This window comes from Dendrobates tinctorius, unplaced genomic scaffold, assembly GCF_039654945.1.
Source record: "Dendrobates tinctorius isolate UK_male_01 unplaced genomic scaffold, ASM3965494v1 ptg000083l, whole genome shotgun sequence".
Classification (NCBI taxonomy): domain Eukaryota; kingdom Metazoa; phylum Chordata; class Amphibia; order Anura; family Dendrobatidae; genus Dendrobates; species Dendrobates tinctorius.
Window position 1 is genome coordinate 25,411,958 of NW_027361751.1, and position 22,157 is coordinate 25,434,114.

A 22,157-nucleotide genomic window follows, 5' to 3' on the forward strand; every position below is an offset into this window, starting at 1 on the left:
CCTTCCATTAACTTTGCAGCAACTGATGAGTCATATAGGGAAAATTATCCTCCTAGACGCAGCTTAGAGAGATTCAGATAGTCAGTTTTTAATCACGTGATATAGATATAATAGAAAACAGAATAATTAAGTGGTTATAAAGGCAAAATGAGCAATTGTAAGTACAGGGTGCCATATATTATGATGACTACAATATAGTAAGAGGATAAAAACGATGATGTGAGGAGGAGGGCTACTATAAATTCATCCTATGAGACTTATCATACCTGCTGCACAAAAAAACGGGAGGTAGGTTTCCAAATCATCTAATGAGATGCCACTTTTCATTCTGTAGACAACGTTTGCAAAATGAAAACAGAAAACTTGATTGCTCTGGATAAAAACCGCTTTCTTTTCAAAGGCTTTGATAAATCTATATTTTCAGTTACTAACTTTTGAGGTTATGGATGTAGGAAAACATTTCTAATGCATTTGGTAAAACAAGAATGACCGACATCGAATGGAGCAGTTACTATTGGTAAAAAAAAAAAACGACAACATGGAAATTATAACCCAAATCGGCATCTCTACATCAGTAAGAAAGAAGGATCATTCGTGTGTCCTCCTCCTTTATCTACGTTCTTTCTTCTGCTTCATCAGCTTCTTACTTTCCTCTCGCCTCCTCTTATTGACTGGGTTTCGGGGATCGTAGATCTCAAAGGTGTCTTCATCTTGCATGTTAGCATCCTTTACCTTCTGGCTTTTCTCATCAAACTGAAGCACATGGGAAAGCCTGAGAAATTATATTAATAATACATTAGATAAAAGGTATTACGAGGTAGACATAACAAAAAGAAATAGGTTTCCTCTTGTAGTGGATAAAATATCATTTGAGTTCACTCAATCCCAACACGAAAAGAATCAGAGATCCCAATAACGCTTTATTTCTCATTATCTACATTAGACCTTGGCTGGTAGCCAAGACTAACACTACATTATACAAGGTTGCGGCAATGATATATGTTCTTCTCACCAGAATGTTCTACAGCCGCTAAGATTTACACAGAATTAATCTATAGTAAATTCTCAGCAACTTATTACATTATATAATCGTTGAGTAACAAGTCTGCTGGGTTTAAAACAAAAAATCCCAGCATTCTATAAAAAATATCCCAGAGATGCCTCTTTTTTTTAGTCCCATGCAGCAATTAAGAATGAAAAAAATCTATAAAGACATACTCTCGGGGTGTCTGAGGAGCTTAGTCAAGTCCTGATCCTCCTCACTCTCTTATGTGTATCTGTAGGACAACCGGCCGAAGAAGCAGGAGAAAAGACTTTTAAAGAAGCGCTCCTCCCATCAACATTTTTATCCTTTAATATATTGCAGTCATCATATTATATAGCAGTGTGTACATACAAATGCTCATTTTGTCCTTCTTTGCTTTCCCATTTGTTCTCATATCATTAAATCAGAGCAAATCCTTCTATCTAGAAACAGAAAGTCTCTTTTCTCTGTGTGAGTCATCATTAGAACTACAATTCTATTCACTGCAAAATTCCCTGGTAGGGGGAGCAGCAGAGCAACTGGGTCAGAAGTTGAAGAGGGGGGGTGATAAATGCAGGGAAAAGAGACTTCCTGTTTCTACATAGAGCAGAGAAAAAAATTAGAAATAACTGGGGAGAGGGCAAATGAGCAATTGTAAGTACACAGTGCTATATAATAGGATGATTGCAATATATTAATAGGATAGAAACTTTGATGGGAGGAGGGCTTCTTAAAGCCTCACACAAAGGCAGAGCTTGAGTTGGTCATCAGCCAAGTGTGGAACCAATCAGCAAAAGATTAACCCCTTTTTTCAGCAGCATTTCCAGGTCAAAGTTATGAAGCTTTGGAGTATAGCTCATACCTTACTGTGCTTCCTTTTCCCGAATACCATGCTGTAAAGCTGTTTTAACTGCCTGGTTCATGATTCCAAAAAATATGCTTTCTACAACTTCCCAGAAAGAATCCCAATACTCTATTTACAATCAGTGTACCAGACTTTCCCTGTCTGAGCATCTCTACTCTCCTCCCCAGAATTCAGACAATGAAAGTCCATGACACCTGGTTTATTACAAGTATGGATAATTGCTGGGCAGCAGAAGAAAGCAGATTCATAAAGAGCATGAAATAAGCAGTTAAAACAGCACTACAGTATAGTAGAGGAGATAGAATTAATTGTCCATTTCCTTTAAAAGACATATAATTTTACACAACAAACTGTACCAGTATACAATTAGAAAAACTAGCCATACACACAAAATTGCATAAGTTAAAACGAATATAGACCATTTCTTTGATTCTCCAAGACTTTTATACATGCAGTAAAAGCTGTAATCTAGGTGGCCACTGGGCTACAGTGCTTGGAAAACTAAAGGTGTTGTCCCACAAACAAAGTACATTTTAATTAATAGATCTTAGACTAAGATATTGGAATAATAAAATATGTTATGTAACAGCAGTAAAAGCATATGTAAAGTAAACGACATAACTTAAATATGTGATAGCAAATGATAAAAAAACCCTTGAATAATACAGTTCAGTATGATGCCTATAAAAGTGCCCCCAAACAGAATTTGACCCTAATGCTTCCCCCTCTCTCAATCCCAACAAAAAATGGTGACCCCATTACAGTATGATTCTCCAATTGTAAACCCCACAGTCGTCCTTACAGTATAATGGCCACAAAAAGGGCTCCATGGAGTATCATAGACCCCACATAGTGCTCCATACAATATAATGGCCTCACATAGTGCTTTATACAGTATAATGGCCCCACATAGTGCTCTATACCTATACAGTATAATGGCCCCACATAGTGCTCTATACAGTATAATGGCCTCCACATAGTGCTCCATACATTATAATGGCCTCACAGTGCTTTATACAGTATAATGGCCCCACATAGTGCTCCATACAGTATAATGGCCTGACATCGTGCTTTATACAGTATAATGGCCCCATAGTGCTCTATAAAGTATAATGGCCCCCATTTAGTGCTCTATACAGAATAATGGCCCCCACATAGTGCTCCATACATTATAATGGCCTCACATAGTGCTTTATACAGTATAATGGCCCCACATAGTGCAACATACAGTATAATGGACCCCACATAGTGCTACATACAGTATAATGGACCCCACATCGTGCTCCCTCCTCCATCATTGCTTTCAACTGTATTGGCATCCAAGATGCACCTTGGTCAGGTTTATCGTTCTTCTATTATATGTAATATAGTGCTACAATACTAATATTACAAGTTTTAACTGAATTACATCTTGGCTTGTAACATTTTGCATATTACTTTATTGGACATCCGGTTTCCTTTATTTACTGTACTGAAAAACTCAATTTTTCAAAAAATACTTATGGTTTTCTTTCCATGTAAATAGTTTTTTCTTCGTTAATCAATAAAAGTTGTCAAATCTATGTAGAAAAATGAATGTATTCTACAAGTGTCAGCTGAGAGCTCTGTTAAGACGAACGTGCATCGTCACTGATACATGTCCTAGTTTGTGTGTTGGTTAAACAATGGCTGAAAAATTAGATATATTTTTGCTCGGAGGTTTTCTTTGGCCTGATCGGTGTGTCACGTTGCCTGGAATCTTCTCCACTAATCCCTACTGCAGTGACACCTATAAATGAGGCAGAGCTGATCAGCTGCAGGCTTCCTCGCAGCGGGAACAGCCAAGAACTTGTTCATTACTCTTGCAGATGTTACTTTTAGACGCCTGGGAATTGAACGAAAGTCTGAAAACACTGGTTTACTCAAAAATTGTAATTATAACCAAAAAGCGTCTGGAGTTACATCAGCATTACATGAATACAGAGAACGCATAATATAGGAAACAGAAAAACTTCTGTTTCTGTGAGTCCATAAGACGGTCACTGACTAAAAGGTCGCTACATTATACAAGTACATCAGTAGGAAAGTTGACGGCTTCACCTCACTGATACTTCTGTCTAAATGCAGGTGCTCTAACAATTAATATTCCAGAAACTTTAAAAACACACACACACACACACACACACACACACACACACACACACATATAAAAAGTTTAGATCTGGACTGATTGTATTCACCAATGACTTGGGATAAGAAATTCTTCTACTGAATAACGGAGCTTAAGGGGAATCTCTCACCTATTTTTTTTGCATATAAGATGTGGCCACCGCCATCAGGGGCTTATCTACAGCATTCTGTAATGCTGTAGATAAGTCACCGATGTACCCTGAAAGATAAGAAAAACGAGTTATATTATACTCACCGGGGGGGCGGCCCGGGTCCGATGGGTGTCGCGGTCCGGGTCCGGCGCCTCCCATCTTCTAGCGATGATGTCCTCTTCCTTGTTTAATGATGCGGCTCCAGCGCAGGAGTACTGCTCTGCCCTGTTGAGGGTAGAGCAGAGTACTGCAGTGCGCAGGCGCCAGACCTCTCTGACCTTTCCTGGCGCTTGCGCACTGCAGTACTCTGCTCTACCCTCAACAGATAATAATAATAATATGGCCTATTAGGTCACACAGAGGCAATATATATAGAGCAGTTCAGTATGATCAGCTCCCAGTCTAGGAGTAATGACCCCTTCACAATAGTCAAAGGACACTGGTGGCTGGAATCAAGTGCTGGACCAAGGCAGCAATATTTAACTTCTTCATGCCATGGTCACTTTCAGTTTTCGTTATTTCCTTCACTTTTTCCAAGATCCATCAATATAGCCGTATATGGGCTTGCTTTCTTGCGGGACGAGTTGCATTTTTGAATGACACCATTGATTTTACCATATAGTGTATGAGGAAAAAAAAATCCAAGTGTGGTGAAATTGCAAAAAAAAAAAAGTACAATTTCACAATAGTTATTTAGGGTTTTTATTCACCATCTTCATTATATGATAAAACTGACCTGGCAATAAGATTCACCAGGTCAGTACGAGTATGCTGATACCAAACATGTTTATTTTTTATTTAAGTCGTGAAAAAAAAATCCAAAATGTGTATTTGTGTTTGCATACCAGCATTCAAGATACACTCGCCAAACAACGGCATGGAACACAGGGGAGTTAAAGCAAGGAGAAAATAAATAGGAGATGATGAGGATGTTCACACAAACAAAACTCCAAGCAACAGTCTCCTGAACAAATCTCCAAACGCCAACTCCAACCACGAACTACACCTCCAACTCCAAACCAGGCAGAGAGAACTAACACTAGCAATTCTAAAGGTGAGCATATATCGCAGAGGGGAGTGTCCAACACTGAGCAGCTGAGAAAATCTAGGTAGGAAAGTTCCAGGAGCTTCAACTGAACAGATTTACCCTTGCACTGCCAGCGTGGAAACCAGACACCATGTTGCATTAGGAGAGCCCCTGAACAGTGGAAACCCCTCAATTCTAACTCCAGCCCTAACCCCAAAACACCCCTAACCCGTTCACAACCCGTTTTTTTGCGGGACAAGATGACGATTTCAGCGGTACCATGTTTATTTATATCCGTCTTTTTGATCGCCTGTTATTGCACTTTTTGTTCGGCAGTATGATAAAGCAATGTTTTTTGCCTCTTTTTTTTTTTTTTTTTTTAAAGGGGTCACTAAAGGGGATAATTAGTGGGACAGTTTTATATGGCGGATCGTTACGGATGCGGTGATACTAAATGTGTAACTTTTTTTTAAATTTACAAAAAAAAATTTTATTAGGGAATATTTTTTCTCTTTAGGAATTTTTAAAAAATTTTTACACTTTTTTTCTTTTTTACATTGTCTCGGGGGGGGCATTACTATATAAAGTCAGATCGCTGATCTGACACTTTGCACTGCACTGTGTCAGATCAGCAACTACTCTCAGCAAGCAGAGAAGCCACCTCCCTTGCAGGACCTGGAAAGCCCCCGTGGCCATCTTGGATTCGGGGGCCAGCAGGGAGGAGGCCCTCGAAACAACGCAAACACATTGCGTTGTTCTGAGGGTCTCAGGGAAGCATGTAGGGAGCCCCCTCCCTGCGCGATGCTTCCCTATGCCCCCAGAACACTGCGATCATGTTTGATTGCAGTGTTCTGGGGGTTAATGTGCTGGGAGCGGTTCGTGACAGCTCCTGGCACATAGTGCCGGGTGTCAGCTGTGATAATCAGCTGACACCCGGCCGCGATCAACTGCGCTCCCCCAGTGAGTGGCAGCTGAAAGCGATGACGTACTATCCCGTCCAATGGCATTAAGGCACAGGGCACATGGACAGGATAGTACGGCAAATTGGTTAAACCTTTCAGTGTACCAGGTACTTCTGAAGAAAATGACGAACCAAGAGAGAATTGATAATCTTAGCGATCTGAAATTCCAGATTCCCAGCAATGACTGGAGATGGTGGGGGTAAAGATGGTCCAGAGAAAGTAATACACTTTTTGAGTAGAGATCGGTGAAACACATTATGAAACTTAAAAGTGGGTGGCAAGGCAAAATGCTACTGGATTGACGACAGCCACAATCTTATAGAGACCAATAATCCTGAGTCTCAGTTTCTAAGAAAGAACCTTCAACTGAATGTTGAGGACAACACCAAATCACCACATAGGTCCGGACCCACCAGACGTCTCCGATCATCCACACTTTATATTTGGACCTCATCTTCTTCAAATTATCAAGAACACCTTGTCACACTGATGTGCTAGATGAGGAAAGCTGTTCCTCTTCAGACACTCCTGAAGAACAATTTCTATTGAAAGAGCTGAACTGATGATGAAATCCATATGCCCCTAAGAATGGAGACTTGCCAGTAGACAATGGTTATTCACAGCTAACTCAGCTAGAGGTAATTAAGAAACCCAATCCTCCTGAATATTCAGAAGGAATCCCATGTAACTTCACGTTTTCTTTTATAAAAATTTCCACCAAAGTCTTGGCCTTAGGTAAAGCGGATAGCGCAATGAAATGAGACATCTTGCGGAATCTGTCCACCACCACCAATATTACAGCGTTACCTGCTGACACAGGTAGACCAATATCAGCATATGTTCGCCGACAGCACTTCAATAGTGAGATGCACGTTCTGGTCCATTGACCCAATTGGAACATATACCATCAAGTAGAAAAGAAGAACAGCATCCCTTCCAGGTGATTAGACGTTTTCAAAAACTTTATTCTGACAATCTATTGACAAATGAGTCCAAGGTCTACAAGGAATCGCCAAAGGTTGTAGAGCCCCAGATGGACGAGTATTTGGTGTCTTAGAATATGCACAAATACTGCAGGCAGCTAAATACTCCCAAACATCCTGGTGCACCCTAGACCACTAAAAACAAAGAGTAAGATGATCTTTGGTGGCTTTGCTACCCGGATGTCCATCCAAGACCGAATCATGAAGGACAGGCAGCAAGGGCATCCTCCTGAGCCTCTACGACCTCCCTCTCCAGATCAGAGGATATAATTGCAATAACTAGCCCTTTCTTTAATATAGGAACGGGTTCACAATTATCTCCTTCCCCAGGAAAATATTCTTATTCCTCGGCCTATACGTCACAAAAAATGTTGGATTTGGTGAAAAACAATGAACATCTTGCTTGTCTAGGTGTCAGACGATTTGCAGGTTCCAAATATAAAAGGTTTTTATGATCAGTGAATACCAAGACCAGATGTACAGCCCCCTCCAAAAAATGTCACTCTTCAAAAGCCCACTGTATTGCCAAGAGTTCCCTATTACCAATGTCATAGCTCTTCTCGGCGGATGACAGTTTCTTTGAAAAGTATGCACACAGTCGCCATTTAATTGGGGAAGCGCCCTGCGACAATACAGACCACACCCTCACTTCAGACACATCAACCTCCACAATGAATGGCAGAGTGATGTCAGGCTGTATGAGAATTGACGCAGAAGTCAAACATTTCTATAAAAAAATCAAACGGCTCACTGGCTGGACTGGACTAAAAGTCCATCCCTTTCCGGGTCATATCTGTCAGAAGTTTGGCCATTACCGAAATGTTATTGACGTACTTGATGAACTTACGGTAGTAACTGACAAAACCTAAAAACTTTTGTAAAGCTTCTAAGTCCTCAAGATGATCCCAATCCAGTACAGCCAGATTTTCTGCAGATTCATGAGAAACTGGTGGACGATAAGTAATAACCCAGAAGAGGGATCTCCTGAACCGAGAACATAATTTCTCCAGTTTGACAAATAATTTATTAATTTATTTAATATATTATTTATCTACAGTATGTCCCAATGTGTTAACTGTATGTTGCTATCTGCAATCCGTGGATCAGCCTTTTGATATGCCTTATTTGTGAACGTGTATTATCCTTGTATGCTGTACTGTGGGTATGTTTGCGGTTCATTCTTCGCACGTACTTTTCCAATTGCCTGGCTCATTTAGGTTGCAGTGGAGCTCCCCTTTTAACATGTCCCATATGGCTCAATTCTCAGGGTTGTGGTTTATTTGCCATGTTCTTATACATGTTTTTAAGTGTTTATAATGTTTGTTATGTCAAAGGTGTCAAAGGTTACAATTCATAGTCATTATCATGTGGCTGTACACACTATTATTTGTTTGGTCTTTTCTCTCTGGATTTCATGGAAAAACTCAAGTATACACATAAATTCCTCAATTAATTAGGATGGAATGTGACACGACACAACTGTCCGGTGACCCGGGGCTCCATATCCCTGTCCCTAACACTAGGGTACGCCCTAGCTCGCCCTACTCCCCGAGATACTTCTGAAGGTGAAGATGCTGGGGCCTCCACTGTTGCCTTATCTCCTGAGTCAGCCTTCCATCTGTTCTCTTCCCCCACTACTAGGGGCGCTATTGTGCACTGTAGTACACCAACACGACAAACAAAGCAAGATAAACAAAATATTCATTCACATATAACAGAAGAATGCATTGGGGTGTGAAGGTAGGGGAATAAGTTAAAATAGAGAAGGATAAGGAATTGCCACACATACAAACCTAGCAACAGTCAGTCAACACTCCTCCAACTATCTGTGACGGACTCAGCTCCTGCTGAGTCGATTTTTTAGAGTGGACCCTCTGGGCTGTGGCACCCACCCACCTAGGGCGAGGTGACCTTGTGAGGAACCAACCCCTATATAGGGAGTGTCAGGGGCAAGACCAAGGGGGTGAGCCACTATGACTGCTGGGACCAGACGGCCGGCTCAGGGAGACACTAGTGCGTGTGGATTCGGCAACAGGAACGAGCAAGATACAAGACAAGACACAGTGTGGTCACAGGGTTTCTTCATGAAGCGTGGTCACAGGGTTTATTCAGATACACAACATAAATACGAGGACACAGAGATACATGGCTAAGTGCGTGCAGGGGCACGCCAAGCTCCAAGACAGGGTACGTGCTAGGTGGCACGCCAGGGTCCAAGGCAGGGTGCAATGCAGGATGCGTGCTAGGAGACAGGCCGGGGTCCAAGGCAGGGTTCAATATAGGATGCGTGCTAGGAGACACGCCAGGGTCCAAGGCAGGGTTTAATGCAGGATGTGTGCTAGGAGACATGCCAGGGTCCAAGGCAGGGATCAATGCAGGATGCGTGCTAGGAGACACGCCAGGGTCCAAGGCAGGGTTCAATGCAGCATGCCCCTCACTGGCCAGTGCACACGGCTGAAGATCAAGCAGTGGCACGACTGAGGCACAGACAGGCAGGCAAGGAGAAAACAAGACAGGGTGCATGCTAGGCGACACGCGGGGAACTAGGCAAGGAAAAGACAAAGCAAGGAGCGGAAACCTAGGCAGAAGCACAGAGCCGGGTACAGACAATACAGGATATGAGAGTGTGCCAGGAGGCACAACAGAGCACAAGGCAGAATACAGAGCTAGCAGCGGAGCATAGGCCGAAGCCCAGAGCCGGGTCAAGGAAGAACTTGAGACTAGCCTGGAAATGTGCTTGAGGAGCACCATAGGTCAGAGAGCAGGAATGGAGCGTGTGCCAGGAGGCACAACAGAGCACCAGGCAGAGAACAGGGCTAGCAAAGGCATAGGAAAGAAACGAGGGAAGAGACAAACACGACATGAGACCAAGTACAGGACACAGGACGCAGACATGACTAAGGACAAACACAGGACACCAGACGAAGTACAGGCACTGAGCGTGTGCAAAGAAGCATGACAGGGCAAAGTGCATGGGCACAGACTACAGAGAGCAACCAAGCAGACCAAACAGCCTAGCAAGGAAGCAACACAATAATCAGGCCTCCGACCATAGGAAGGGGCGGTCTGATATAGGGCATTAGCACCTGCACTTCCGGGTCAAGACCAGGAGAGGACTTCCGGTTCAGATCCTCCAGGATCATAGAGAGGCTAGCTAGATCAGATTCTGCTGGACCATAGAGAGGGTCACATGATCAGGGCTTCCAGGACCATAGAAAGGATTGCTGGATCAGACACTGCTGGACATAGAGAGGGTCACATGATCAGGGCCTCCAGGACCATAGAGAGGACAGCATGGTAGGGTCCTCAAGGACCATAGAGAGGATTGCTGGATTCGGTCCTCCAGGACCATAGAGAGGATTGCTGGATTCGGTCCTCCAGGACCATAGAGAGGACCACAGCAGGCAGAGCACAGACGGGTGCGCACACAGCAACGGCATGCAGCCATGATGAGGTACGCATGCACACTAGCGATGGCGTACAGCCATGAGAGGTAGCACCTGTGCGCACAAGCAATGGCGTATAGCCACGAGGTAGAGCACGAGTGTGCACCAGCAATGCAGGAAGCCATGAGATGAGGTGGGGTCATGCAGCATAGCAGACATGAGGTGCGCGTGCACACTGCTCCAGGGTTCATGCAGCATAACAGTCATGAGGTGCGCGTGCACACTGCTCCAGGGATCATGCGGCACAACAGACATGAGAGACCTCCGGGGCGCCCACAGGGATCCGGCACTGGGGGCAATACGGCATGACAGGCCTGGCAGGCATGACAGCACGGATCATGCAGCGCAAGCAGCATGACACTATCCTTCTCAAATGAACTCCTCTCCCTCCTTTCGCCTTGCCACAAAAGCTAGCTCAGTCAAGGATTTGTAACAGAGCCCAGATTATAAAGGGGAACGAAGTGGCCAACCAGCTCAGCTGTGAGCACAGGGATTTCAAACATGGCTGATTAACCCCTGTTCTGCCAGAAGGAATAAACACATTTAAAATGAAGGAGAAGTGCTTCTTCTCAGCACTGGAGTAGGAGCAATCAGATGCTGCGGTCATCTGGCTCCACACTGTCGCGGTAACCCCGTGACAGAATGTTTCACCTAAAAACAGGATTATGGTGAAAGTTTAACGTTGCCCCAACTTCAACTCAGCTGTAAATTTTCTTTTTTTCACCATTGCCTACTCCATTCACTGATTTCAGAGGGGAAAAAATGTCAACTTGTGATCTAATTCCAAGCAGTCCAGACTATTTTTTGCTTTGTTAATTATATAACTATACAAGTTGTAAATAGGGTCCAAGACATGATCTAATTAGTTGTTATAGACCCCCCACCCGCCCCCTACATTTTGCTTTGTGTGAGTTATTTGTAAAAGCCCTATTCAGAACATTCATTTCGCATTCATTAAAAACCGGAAGTCGACTAAACTAACTATTTTCTTAAGACCAGAAATAGGAAGCCCCCTGTCCAAGATATTATACTAAACAAACGGCTGCAAGGTGGATGTGTTTAACCTGTGCAGCTGAGCACAAAACAAGCACGGTTCAGATTCAGAACACTAAACAGTCCCCCGTAAGACGTATTTATTGTATATCTAATGTGCGATATTATAATACTTATGGATTTCTGCCCAGAACTCATACATTTAACATTTCCTTTTTGTAACAAAACAAACAGATGAAGCGTACCAAAAGCTTTCTTAAATTCTTCATCTGTTTGTCTTTCAACGTGTTTGACTCACTAGATTTTTTTTAAATTTTTTTAAACAAAACAGCTATTGTGATTTTCGGCATAATAAACCGGTGACCTGTACCCCTTCATAAATCACAAGCTTCACTGGATTGAAAGGCAGAAAGAATTGTACCCTGTCCAATGAAAACACACACTATGTAAAAAAGCATGTGTTAATGTCACCTGAAAAGATTGAACAGTCTGTAACGCTCGACATTTTGGCAAGTTCTAATAACAATTTTGTACAGAATTTTTTCAAAAAATTACTGAACCGAAGGAATGTGACAGAAACGGATATTTAGTAACACTTAGTCTTTGAGGAGAACTATAAGAACACACTTAAAAAGGAAGCTGTAACCAGGTTTTCCCAATATAGACTACGGCCACTACCTTTACCACCTCTTTTACAGTAGTCTGGCAAACTGAGGAACCCCCTCTGCAAATCCCCAAAAAGACCTTCATGTGGATGACACAACCCACGACATCCAAGCAGTGACTGAAATATCGTCCCTGCGCAGACGTACTTCACTTTGAGCAAAGTACTGTAATGCGCATGCGCCAAGGAAGGACAAGAAAGTAAAGCTGGCAAAGTACGCCTGTGCAGGGGCAAGATTGCGGGTGCTGTTTGGATGATGAGGGATGAGTCATCGATGAGGCAGGGCAGGAGGGTGGCGACTGCGGGAAGAGAGAAGGCACTGAGCAAAACTAATGATGCGCCTTAAGTCTGCGCCATATGAAGAGGGGGTTATAAAAGGTACTTGTACATACAGGTTTGCTTGACTGCTGTTGAACAGGCGTTAAAGGTGGTGGTCTTAGTTTTTATATTGGGAAAACTTGGTGACAGGTTCCCTTCAAAGGAGTGTTCACTATCTTTCACATTTATACCACATCCACAAATACAATGAACAGCATTTCAGATTTTGTAATACAAATACAGGCAGGCATTTTTTGGGTCATCAGGGTTTCTTAAGAAAACAGCAGTAAGTAGCAAAGGTTCAGAGATCTTCTTTACGCTTGTTAGAAAATGACAGAGCAAATGGAAAAAACCACTGTAATGGCGTCATACCACTGGGACCTGCAATGGTCTCGAGAAGGCCACATCTCGTGTGAACGGATGGGTGGCTAAACGTGTGGCTCTCCAGAATGTGTTATATAAGAATTACAAATATATACAGAACAGAGAGAGACACTTCTCCATTAGTGATGAGCGAACATGCTTGGATAAGGTGCTATCTGAGCACACTCGGGTGCTAACCGAATGACTTTGGCGTGCTCAAAAAATATGTTTGTGTCCTCGCGGCTGCATATATCGACAGTGGCAATACATGCAGGGATTGCCTGTTTGTTAGGCAATCCCTGTATGTTTTACGGCTGTTAAACAGCCGCAAGACATGCAGGCATGGGGACTTGAACATATTTTTCGAGCACGTCGAAGGCACTTGGTTAGCACCCGAGAACTCGAATAACACCTTATCCGAGCATGTTCACTCATCGCTAGTCTCCTGTCTTGGCAAGCAAAATGGGGCACTGATGTTCAGAATATACCTTCAAGTCCACTCAATGTGCTTTGGAAAAGCATCCTATTCCCATCATAGGCTGAATTAACGTGATTCCTGTGAGCCGATTCATGCTGCCCACAACATGAGCAGCATGAATCAGAGCCTGACTGCACAATTGCAGCCAGGTATGTTTTTCTCTGTAACTCTCTGGCATTTCAGAGAAAGTGGTGTTAGAAGATCCTGACGAGGTCAGTAGCCAAAGATCACCTGGCCAACGGTGGCAACTAATTAGTCTCATCTGCGGCTAGGGGTCTTCTAGCTATATCAGAAAAATATTTCTGGGTGACACCAGGTGCCACAGGCTCTTATTCGCGCTGCCAATGGTTTTGTCAGCATAAATCAGCTGACAAGTTCACCTGTAGGTGCCTGTATCACCATGATAACACTTCCTGCTGGCTGTAGTATCATAGAGATAGTCATATTTCTGGCAACTAACTAGATCTTACCTTTCCTTCTCTTACCAGTGTTAGAAAAATGCCAGCTGAATTTGGACTAGTTGACTTCAGTCTCAATTATAACACTTAATTCACATGCTCAGTATTTGGTCAGTTTTTACATCAGTATTTGTAAACCAAAACCAGGAGTGGAACAATCAGAGGAAAAGTATAATAGAAACACATCCCCACTTCTGTATTTATCACCCACAATTGGTTTTGGCTTACAAATACTGAAAATGTGAACGTGGCCTAACTGTGAGAGTTGAAAACAGGACTTATCCTCTACACCGTTATGACCTTGTTACAACAATAAGGGTGTATCTGTAAGGGAGTGACAGGACTGTAGTCATGACCTAAACAATTGCCATATCCATGTCCAGTCCTTCCCCTATAGGAAAATGTACTCTTCTCTTCGGCATACCTGCATCTCCAGAATCAGCTTCCTCTGGGCACTTCCAAGGCAATAACGGTCCCTCTTCCAGGCGACCGACAATAATGGAGACACAGTCCGAGTCAACTTTAACACTTTCTCTACTGAGTATTTCACACGTTACATCCACAGTTGGTACATGGTGACATTTGCTTGTTTCCTCATTATTCCCTGGCTGGCAGTTACTTCTGTGCAATACACACCTGGACCGAACTGTTCTAAACTGCTCCCCAGTTCCTTCCCGGCCTAACCTCGCCATGATGACAATTCCTTCTGCCTGTTTCGCCCCAGACTCGAAATCAGTCACCGTGCTCGGCTGCCTCTGGTAAAGCATCCGGCCCGTCTGTACCGAACTCGTCGAAGTCCCAGCTTCCTTCACTTCATCTGTCCAGCCGACTCCTGCCCTAAAAGTATCGGCCCAGGCAACAAGTCACCACATCTTCTCGTTTCAGTAATGGCCCATTGCTGTGACACACACAGTGGCCGTGGATAACATGGGCTGCAGCGCTTGAACGTTGCGTGGCTGTCAAGCTGTCTGGGCTTAGAGCCCATGTGGACATTAGGGCACCCTGGCCCCGTCTCACCTAACTTCCTACGAGGTCCCCGCTTACTACCCGGCAGCCCCTCCTACTCTTAACCCTCTATGGACGTCCTATCAGCTATACCTATAGAGCACACTAGTATGCCCCCATCTAGTGGCCCACAACAGAACTACACTTACCCATGACTTTGTAAACTATAAACTAAAGTGCTCTTCTCTAATGTCCCCAAGAGGATGCCCTAACTTACCCTAACTGTACATGCTCAACAAACACATAACATTATGCAATAATATACACAAGATCATATGTTACAACTTTTTACACATTGGTAACACATACATGTGGCAATACCATTATAGACTAGCGATAATACATCATTAAATGTAGCAGTATCACAGGCATTAATCATAAGCATTATAACTTAGCACTATATGCACAATAACATAGGAGGGACCAATCTGAGGAAGGCAAGCAAGAAAGACCTCACGTTTCACTCCCTTACATATCTAAACAGCTGACCATCGGATGTACACAAGCTGATTGGCGGTCGTTGAATGACCTGCTTAGACAGAAAAATCTATGCACCCACAATGATCATTATCGGCAGCACATCTCCCTGTTTATACGAGACGACCTGCTGCCGACAATGACTTCTATGCCAGCAGAAATGACCCAATCGCTCGACAAAAGAGCATTTTGCTTGTTCCCTGGGTTATTTGCAATGAAGTTTTAATAAGCCGATGATCGGTGAATGAGCGCTCTACAAAAGATCTTTCCCAATCGTCGGTTTGTCTAAATGGGCTTTATATTCATTATTCACATTACAAAATTAATACAAAACACTGTAATGTATCAAGAAAACATGAAATATGACTTGTTAGACTAAACGGAGGATACAGATGTACAGATAATTGGGCCAACGCAATATTGTCTGCTCACTCTGAGCCATGGTCTGCGCATCTGTGGAAAAGACACATTTGCTGCATTGTTCAGAAAATTATTGGACACGCTGGAAATGTTTTCTCTGCAGATGGCCGTTAATGCTGAATCTGTGATGATTTTTTATGTAGGTCACCAACAGAGGCTTCTAAAGGTTATTTGGGGGCAAAATACAAAACCAAATAACAACATCTTTTCCTCTGCAACCAGTACCTCTGTCTCCCGCTTCCAGGCCCATGTTCAGTGGTGAGTGCGGACCACCCCAGCACGCTGATAATAAAACCTGTTTGACCCCTATAGTGAGGAGTACAAGATGTTATTATAAATCACTGTGCGAGGAGCAAGGAGGAAGGAAGAGAGGATTCCAGTGACCAATGTGAACAGAGAAAGATTTGTTTATTTTATTAGGCACATTGAAAAAGGGGGTTGTCAAGTAATGGACAAGCCCTATAAAATGTTAGGCAAAATTGATAATGAGATTCGAGTAGGGAAAATAGATTCTGATAACTGCACTACATCTTTGAATGACGTGAGGTTAAACAACAATGATTAAATACTGGATCATTAGTCTGAAATGGTGGAAATAGCATAGTGCCAACGCAAGATGCATGACATGGCGTTCGAAAAAATGAAAATTGCCTACTTGCCCAAACAATGCCCTTCCATTTTTATTTGTTGTATTTTTAAATCTAGGGTGAAAACCTCTTGCTTTATCGCTGTGTGCTTTCTCCTTTTCCATGTCTCACTCCTGACTTCAACTGAAATAAATATTTTACAGCAGCCATTTTTAGCAGTTACGGATTTATGATTTTTGTCACGGGGTCACGAAAACATCAGAGTATCTCCAACGTACACTGCAGTCTCATGCTGAAAATTACATTTATTTCAGTGCAGCACAAAAGTGAAAAATTAGAAAAAAAAAATCCAAGAAAAAAAAATATTTTTTTTTCAAAAGAAAACCATATTTTGGGGGATATTAATATATCAAGTTTTGTAGCAATCACTAGAGATTTGTTTGAAACTATAACTTTGCTGAAAAAAACCCTCCAAAATAAAACCAACTTGGCCTTTCCTAATGATGATAGTGAACAAGCCATAACCCTAACAGGCTAATTAAAGTCTGAAACGTTGGTAAAAGTTATCTGAGCACACAAATCTCCAAGGGTGCTCAAACGTTTGCATGACCCCATTTTCCTTTTTGTAATTTTAAAAACGACAATGTATTTTTTTGTTGCCTAAAATACAAAGGAAATGTGTCATCTTTAACTTTAGGCCTTTTAAAGATCATTTCATCTTCAACTTGCTTAACTGTTCACAATACACTTGAATTGAGTGAGGCTATGCCGAAACTGGAGAATTCACACAGAGCGTGCAACGCTTAAGACTGTTGACCCCTTTAAAGAAGCATTCCAATCCATTATTTATCACCACTGTCCCCACTGGGGCTCACAATCTAATTCCCTCTAAATCAGAAGGTCTTTGGAGTATGGGAGGAAACCCACCCAAGCACGGGGAGACTTACAAACTCCTTGCAGATGTTGTCCTTGGTGGGATTTGAAGCCAGGACTCCAGCGCTGCAAGGCTGCAGTGCTAACCACTGAGCCACTATGCTGCCACATCAATATTTTATTGATTAAATGTGTGTATGTGCATTTAATTTAGTGTGAGTTGAGGAGAAGAACGGCTCTGGGCATCAAAGAGAGCAGCGGAAGGGGAGTATATTCATACACTCACACAACATAGTAACATAGTTTTGAAGGCTGAATGAAGACCTTATGTCCATCTAGTTCAGCCTATTGGTAGTGCAGCTGTCCTGCATTGCTGATCCTGGGGAAGGCAAAAAACCCACAAAGTAGAAGCCAATTTTCTACATAGGGAAAAAAATTCCTCCCCCTAGCTGGGTAAACCATCTACCTATAATATTCTGTTATTCGTAACCTTCTATACTGTTACTCACAAGAAAAGCATCCATTCCTTTCTTAAATTCATTCAGTGAGTTGGCCATCACCACTTCCTCAGGAAGAGAATTCCAGAGCCTCACTGCTCTTACCGTGAAGAACCCTCTTCTATGCTGGTGCAGAAATTGTCTTTCCTCCAAACGAAGAGAATGCCTCCTTGTTCTTGTCACAGTCCTTGGTACAAACAGTTCATTAGAGAGATCTCTGTATTGCCCTCTGATGTACATATATATTAGGTCTCCCCTAAGTCTTCTCTTTTCTAGAGTAAATAGACCTAATTTTGATAACCTTTCTGGGTATTGTACTGAACCAACTCCATTTATCATTTTAGTAGCCCGCCTTTGAACCCTTTCAAGTTCAGTAATGCCTTTCTTGAGCACCGGCGTCCAAAATTGCACACAATACTCCAAGTGTGGTCTGACGAGTGATTTGTACAGAGGGAGAATTATGTTTTCATCTCGTGTCCCCAGACCTCTGCTAATGCATCCCATGACCCTATTTGCTTTGGTGGCAGCTGCCTGATACTGGGCACTCCAATTTAGCTTCTTATTGACTAAGATGCCCAAGTCTTTTTCCATGTCTGATTTCCCCAGCAGTTTCCCATTTAGTAAGTAATTGTAGCATCTGTTTCTCCTTCCCATGTGCATAACCTTACACTTATCTGTGGTAAACCTCATTTGCCATTTTTCAGCCCAATTCTCCAATTTACTCAAATCTGTCTGTAGCTGCAAACTGTCCTACTTTATGTTAACTACCTTACATAGTTTTGTATCATCTGCAAATACTGATATTTTACTGTGTAAGCCATCCACTAGATCATTAATAAATATATTAAATAGTAGGGGGCCCAATACAGAACCCTGTGGTACCCCACTAGTAACCCTGGCCCAATCTGAGTATGCACCATTAATAACCACTCTGTTTTCTATCACTAAGCCAGCTACCTACCCATCTACACACATTTTCCCCTAGCCCAAGCTTTCTCATCTTACTTACCAATCTTTTATGTGGGACAGTGTCAAATGCTTTAGAGAAGTCGAGATAAATGACATCCAATCATTCTCCTTGGTCCATTTGAGAGCGTACATCCTCATAGAAGCTGATCAGGTTAGTTTGACAGGAGCGATCCTTCATAAATCCATGTTGATATGGAGTTAAACATTTATTAACATTGAGATATTCCATAATGGTATCCCTTAGAAACCCTTCAAAAATTTTACCCACAACAGATGTTAAGCTTACCGGCCTATAGTTTCCAGGTTCCCTTTTACACCCCTTTTTGAATATTGGTACCACATTTGCTTGCCGCCAATCAAAAGGAACAGACCCTGTTTCTATAGAGTCTTTAAATATAAGGAATAGAGGCCTGTCTATCACATTACTTAACTCCCTTAATACCCGAGGGTGAATGCCATCAGGGCCTGGTGATTTGTCAATTGTAATCTTACTAAGGCGGTTCTGCACTTCGTCCTGGGTTAGGCAGGGAATACTTAATGGGGAATTTACATTATCACTCTGCATTTCCCCTGGCAAATCCTTTTCCTGTGTGAACACTGTTGAGAAAAAAGTATTTAAAACATTTGCTTTTCCCACATCACTCTCTATGATTTCACCCTCATTGTTCTTTAAAGGGCCGACACCATCAATTTTAATCTTTTTACTGTTTATATAATTAAAGAATAGTTTGGGGTTTGTTTTACTTTCCTTAGCAATGAGTCTCTCAGTTTCCACTTTTGCTAAATGTATTTTGTTTTTTTACACATTTTTTTCTCTATAACTTTTTAATGCTTCTTCATTGCCTTCTTGTTTTAGCTTCTTAAATGCCTTGTTCTTGTTATTTATTGCCCTTTTTACATCCTTCTTTGGCCACATTGGTGTTCTCCTGTTTCTAGCCCTTTTATTTCTGTACATGGACATATACAGTACTCACATTTAGCAAAAAAAAATATAGCTGCGAGTGCTTCTGTAAGTGGATCACTGGAGGAATCTTTAACTGAATGTTTGTGCACGTTGTACGAACAATATCAGGACAAAATCATCATATGATGATGGCAATGATACATAATTATTAGCGCGACTTTGCTCCACAAGGCGGGAGATGGTTAAACGCTTTCTGCTGGAAAGGTAAAACTGTTTATTTTCCTCTCCCTCGGTCTGACGAGTCTTTCGGCCTCCGTCCCTGTGAGGCAGGCTTTAGACTGCTGCCTGAATAGCTTACATTTTCAGTCCAGACTTGATTTCCAGTGTCTGACCTGTAATGACCCGAGTTCCCCGAGTGAGGCTCAACAGCTACTTAATATATCATATTTTATTTTCAGGTTTTATAGCAGCTCTTTGTGGACAGCTTCAGCTCACATTCTTTACTGTGTTTGGGTTTTCTGACAGTCTGGGGAGGACAGAGGGAAGCTGATTGTGATGGAGCTCAACTTGTAAAAGTGATAAATGAACGGCTACAGAATGCGCTAGAAGAAAACTACCTCATATGGAACAAACAGGAATTAAAAGGACCGATAAATGGAAAAATTGTAAGGAAATGTGTTAGTATTTTCTTCATATACATGCGGGACTGGAGGCATTTATACAGCATTTCATTGTGAAACTTGGTCATTCAGATCATCTACACAAATATGTGAATTCTCTTTCAACTAGGATTGTTATATTTATTACAAACAGGTTCAAACTACATAGTCACGTGGTCAAAATTGTTGGTACGCTTCGTTTAATGGCAGAAAAAAAGCACAATGGTGACAGAAATAACTTGAATCTGACAAAAATAATAAATAAAAAATCTATGAAAATGAACAAATGAAAGTCAGACATTGCTTTTCAATCATGCTTCCACAGAATTAAAAAAAATAAAATAAAAAGCTCATGAAATAGGCCTGTGCAGAAATGATGGTACCCCTGGAAATAATGTGACAAAAGGGACATATTAAATCAAGGTGTGTCCACTAATTAGCATCACAGGTGTCTACAATCTTGGAATCAGTGAGTGGCCTGTATAGAGGGCTACAGATACTCACTGTGCTGTTTGGTGACATGGTGTGTATCACACTCAACATGGACCAGAGGAAGCAAAGGAAAGAGTTGTCTCAGGAGATTGGAAAGAAAATTATAGACAAACAAGATAAAGGTAAAAGTTATAAGACCATCTCCAAGCAGCTTGATGTTCCTGTGACTACAGTTGCACATACTATTCAGAAATTTAAGCTCCATGGGACTGTAGCCAACATCCCTGGCCATTTCCGCAGGAGGAAAATTGATGACAAATCAAATACGATAACACGAATGGTAACAAAAGAGCCTAGAAAAACTTCTGAACAGATTAAAGGTGAACTTCAAGCTCAAGGAACATCAGTGTCAGATTGCACCATCCGTCTTTGTATGAGCCAAAGTGGACTTCATGGGAGACGACCAAGGAGGACACCATTGTTGAAAAAAAAAAATAGAAATGCCAGACTGTAATTTGCCAAACTACATGTTGACAAGCCACAAAGCTTCTGGGAGAATGTCCTAAGGACAGATGAGACAAAAAAGGAACTTTTTGGCAAGGCACATCAGCTCTATGTTCACAGATGGATGAAAAAATTAGCATATCAAGAAACGAACACTGTCCCTACTGTGAAACATGGAGGAGACATGTTCTGGGGCTGCTTTGCTGCATCTGGCACAGGCTGTCTAGAATCTGTGCAGGGTACAATGAAATCTCAAGACTATCAAGGCATTCTAGAGAGAAATGTGCTGCCCAGTGTCAGAAAGCTTGCTCTCAGTCGCAGGTCATGGGTCTTGCAACAGGACAATGACCCAAAACACACAGCTAAAAACAACCAAGAATGGCTAAGAGGAAAACATTAGACTATTCTGAAGTGGCCTTCTATGAGCCCTGACCTAAATCCTATTGAGCATCTTTGGGAAGAGCTGAAACATGCCGTCTGGAAAAGGCAACCTTCAAACACGAGACAACTGGAGCAGTTTGCTCTTGCGGAGTGGGCCAAAATACCTCTCGAGAGGTGCAGAAGTCTCACTGACAGTTACAGGAATGGTTTGATTGCAGTGATTGCCTCAAAAAGTTGTGCAACAAAATATTAAGTTAAGGGTACCATCATTTCTGTCCAGGCCTATTTCATGAGTTTTATTTATTTATTTTTTTAATTCTGTGTAAGCATGGTTGAAAAGCAATGTTTGACCTTGTCAACTGATACTTGTTCCCTAATTCCCTATTATCTCTTTCCTCCTCCCCCTTCCCCCCCCGCCCTTATGTTTAATGTTTTAAACAATAAAAATTTTTTGAAAAGTAAAGCAATGTCTGACTTTCATTTGATCATATTCATAGATTTTTGATTTATTATTACTTTTGTCAGATTCAAGTGATTTATGTCACCATTGTGGGTTTTAAGCGAGGGG

At 42.1% G+C, this 22,157-nt stretch overlaps 1 protein-coding gene across 1 annotated transcript in view; it reads right to left on the bottom strand.

Annotated features, from left to right (window-relative positions):
* Nucleotides 1-367: 367 nt before the first annotated feature.
* The window catches only part of CWC27 (CWC27 spliceosome associated cyclophilin), a 252,501-nt gene continuing 230,711 nt past the window's right edge, over nucleotides 368-22,157 (bottom strand). The window contains exon 14 of the mRNA XM_073584247.1: nucleotides 368-772. Within this exon, the coding sequence (XP_073440348.1) occupies nucleotides 610-772 (163 nt within the window). The 3' untranslated portion in view covers nucleotides 368-609. The remainder of the gene's footprint in view (nucleotides 773-22,157) is intronic.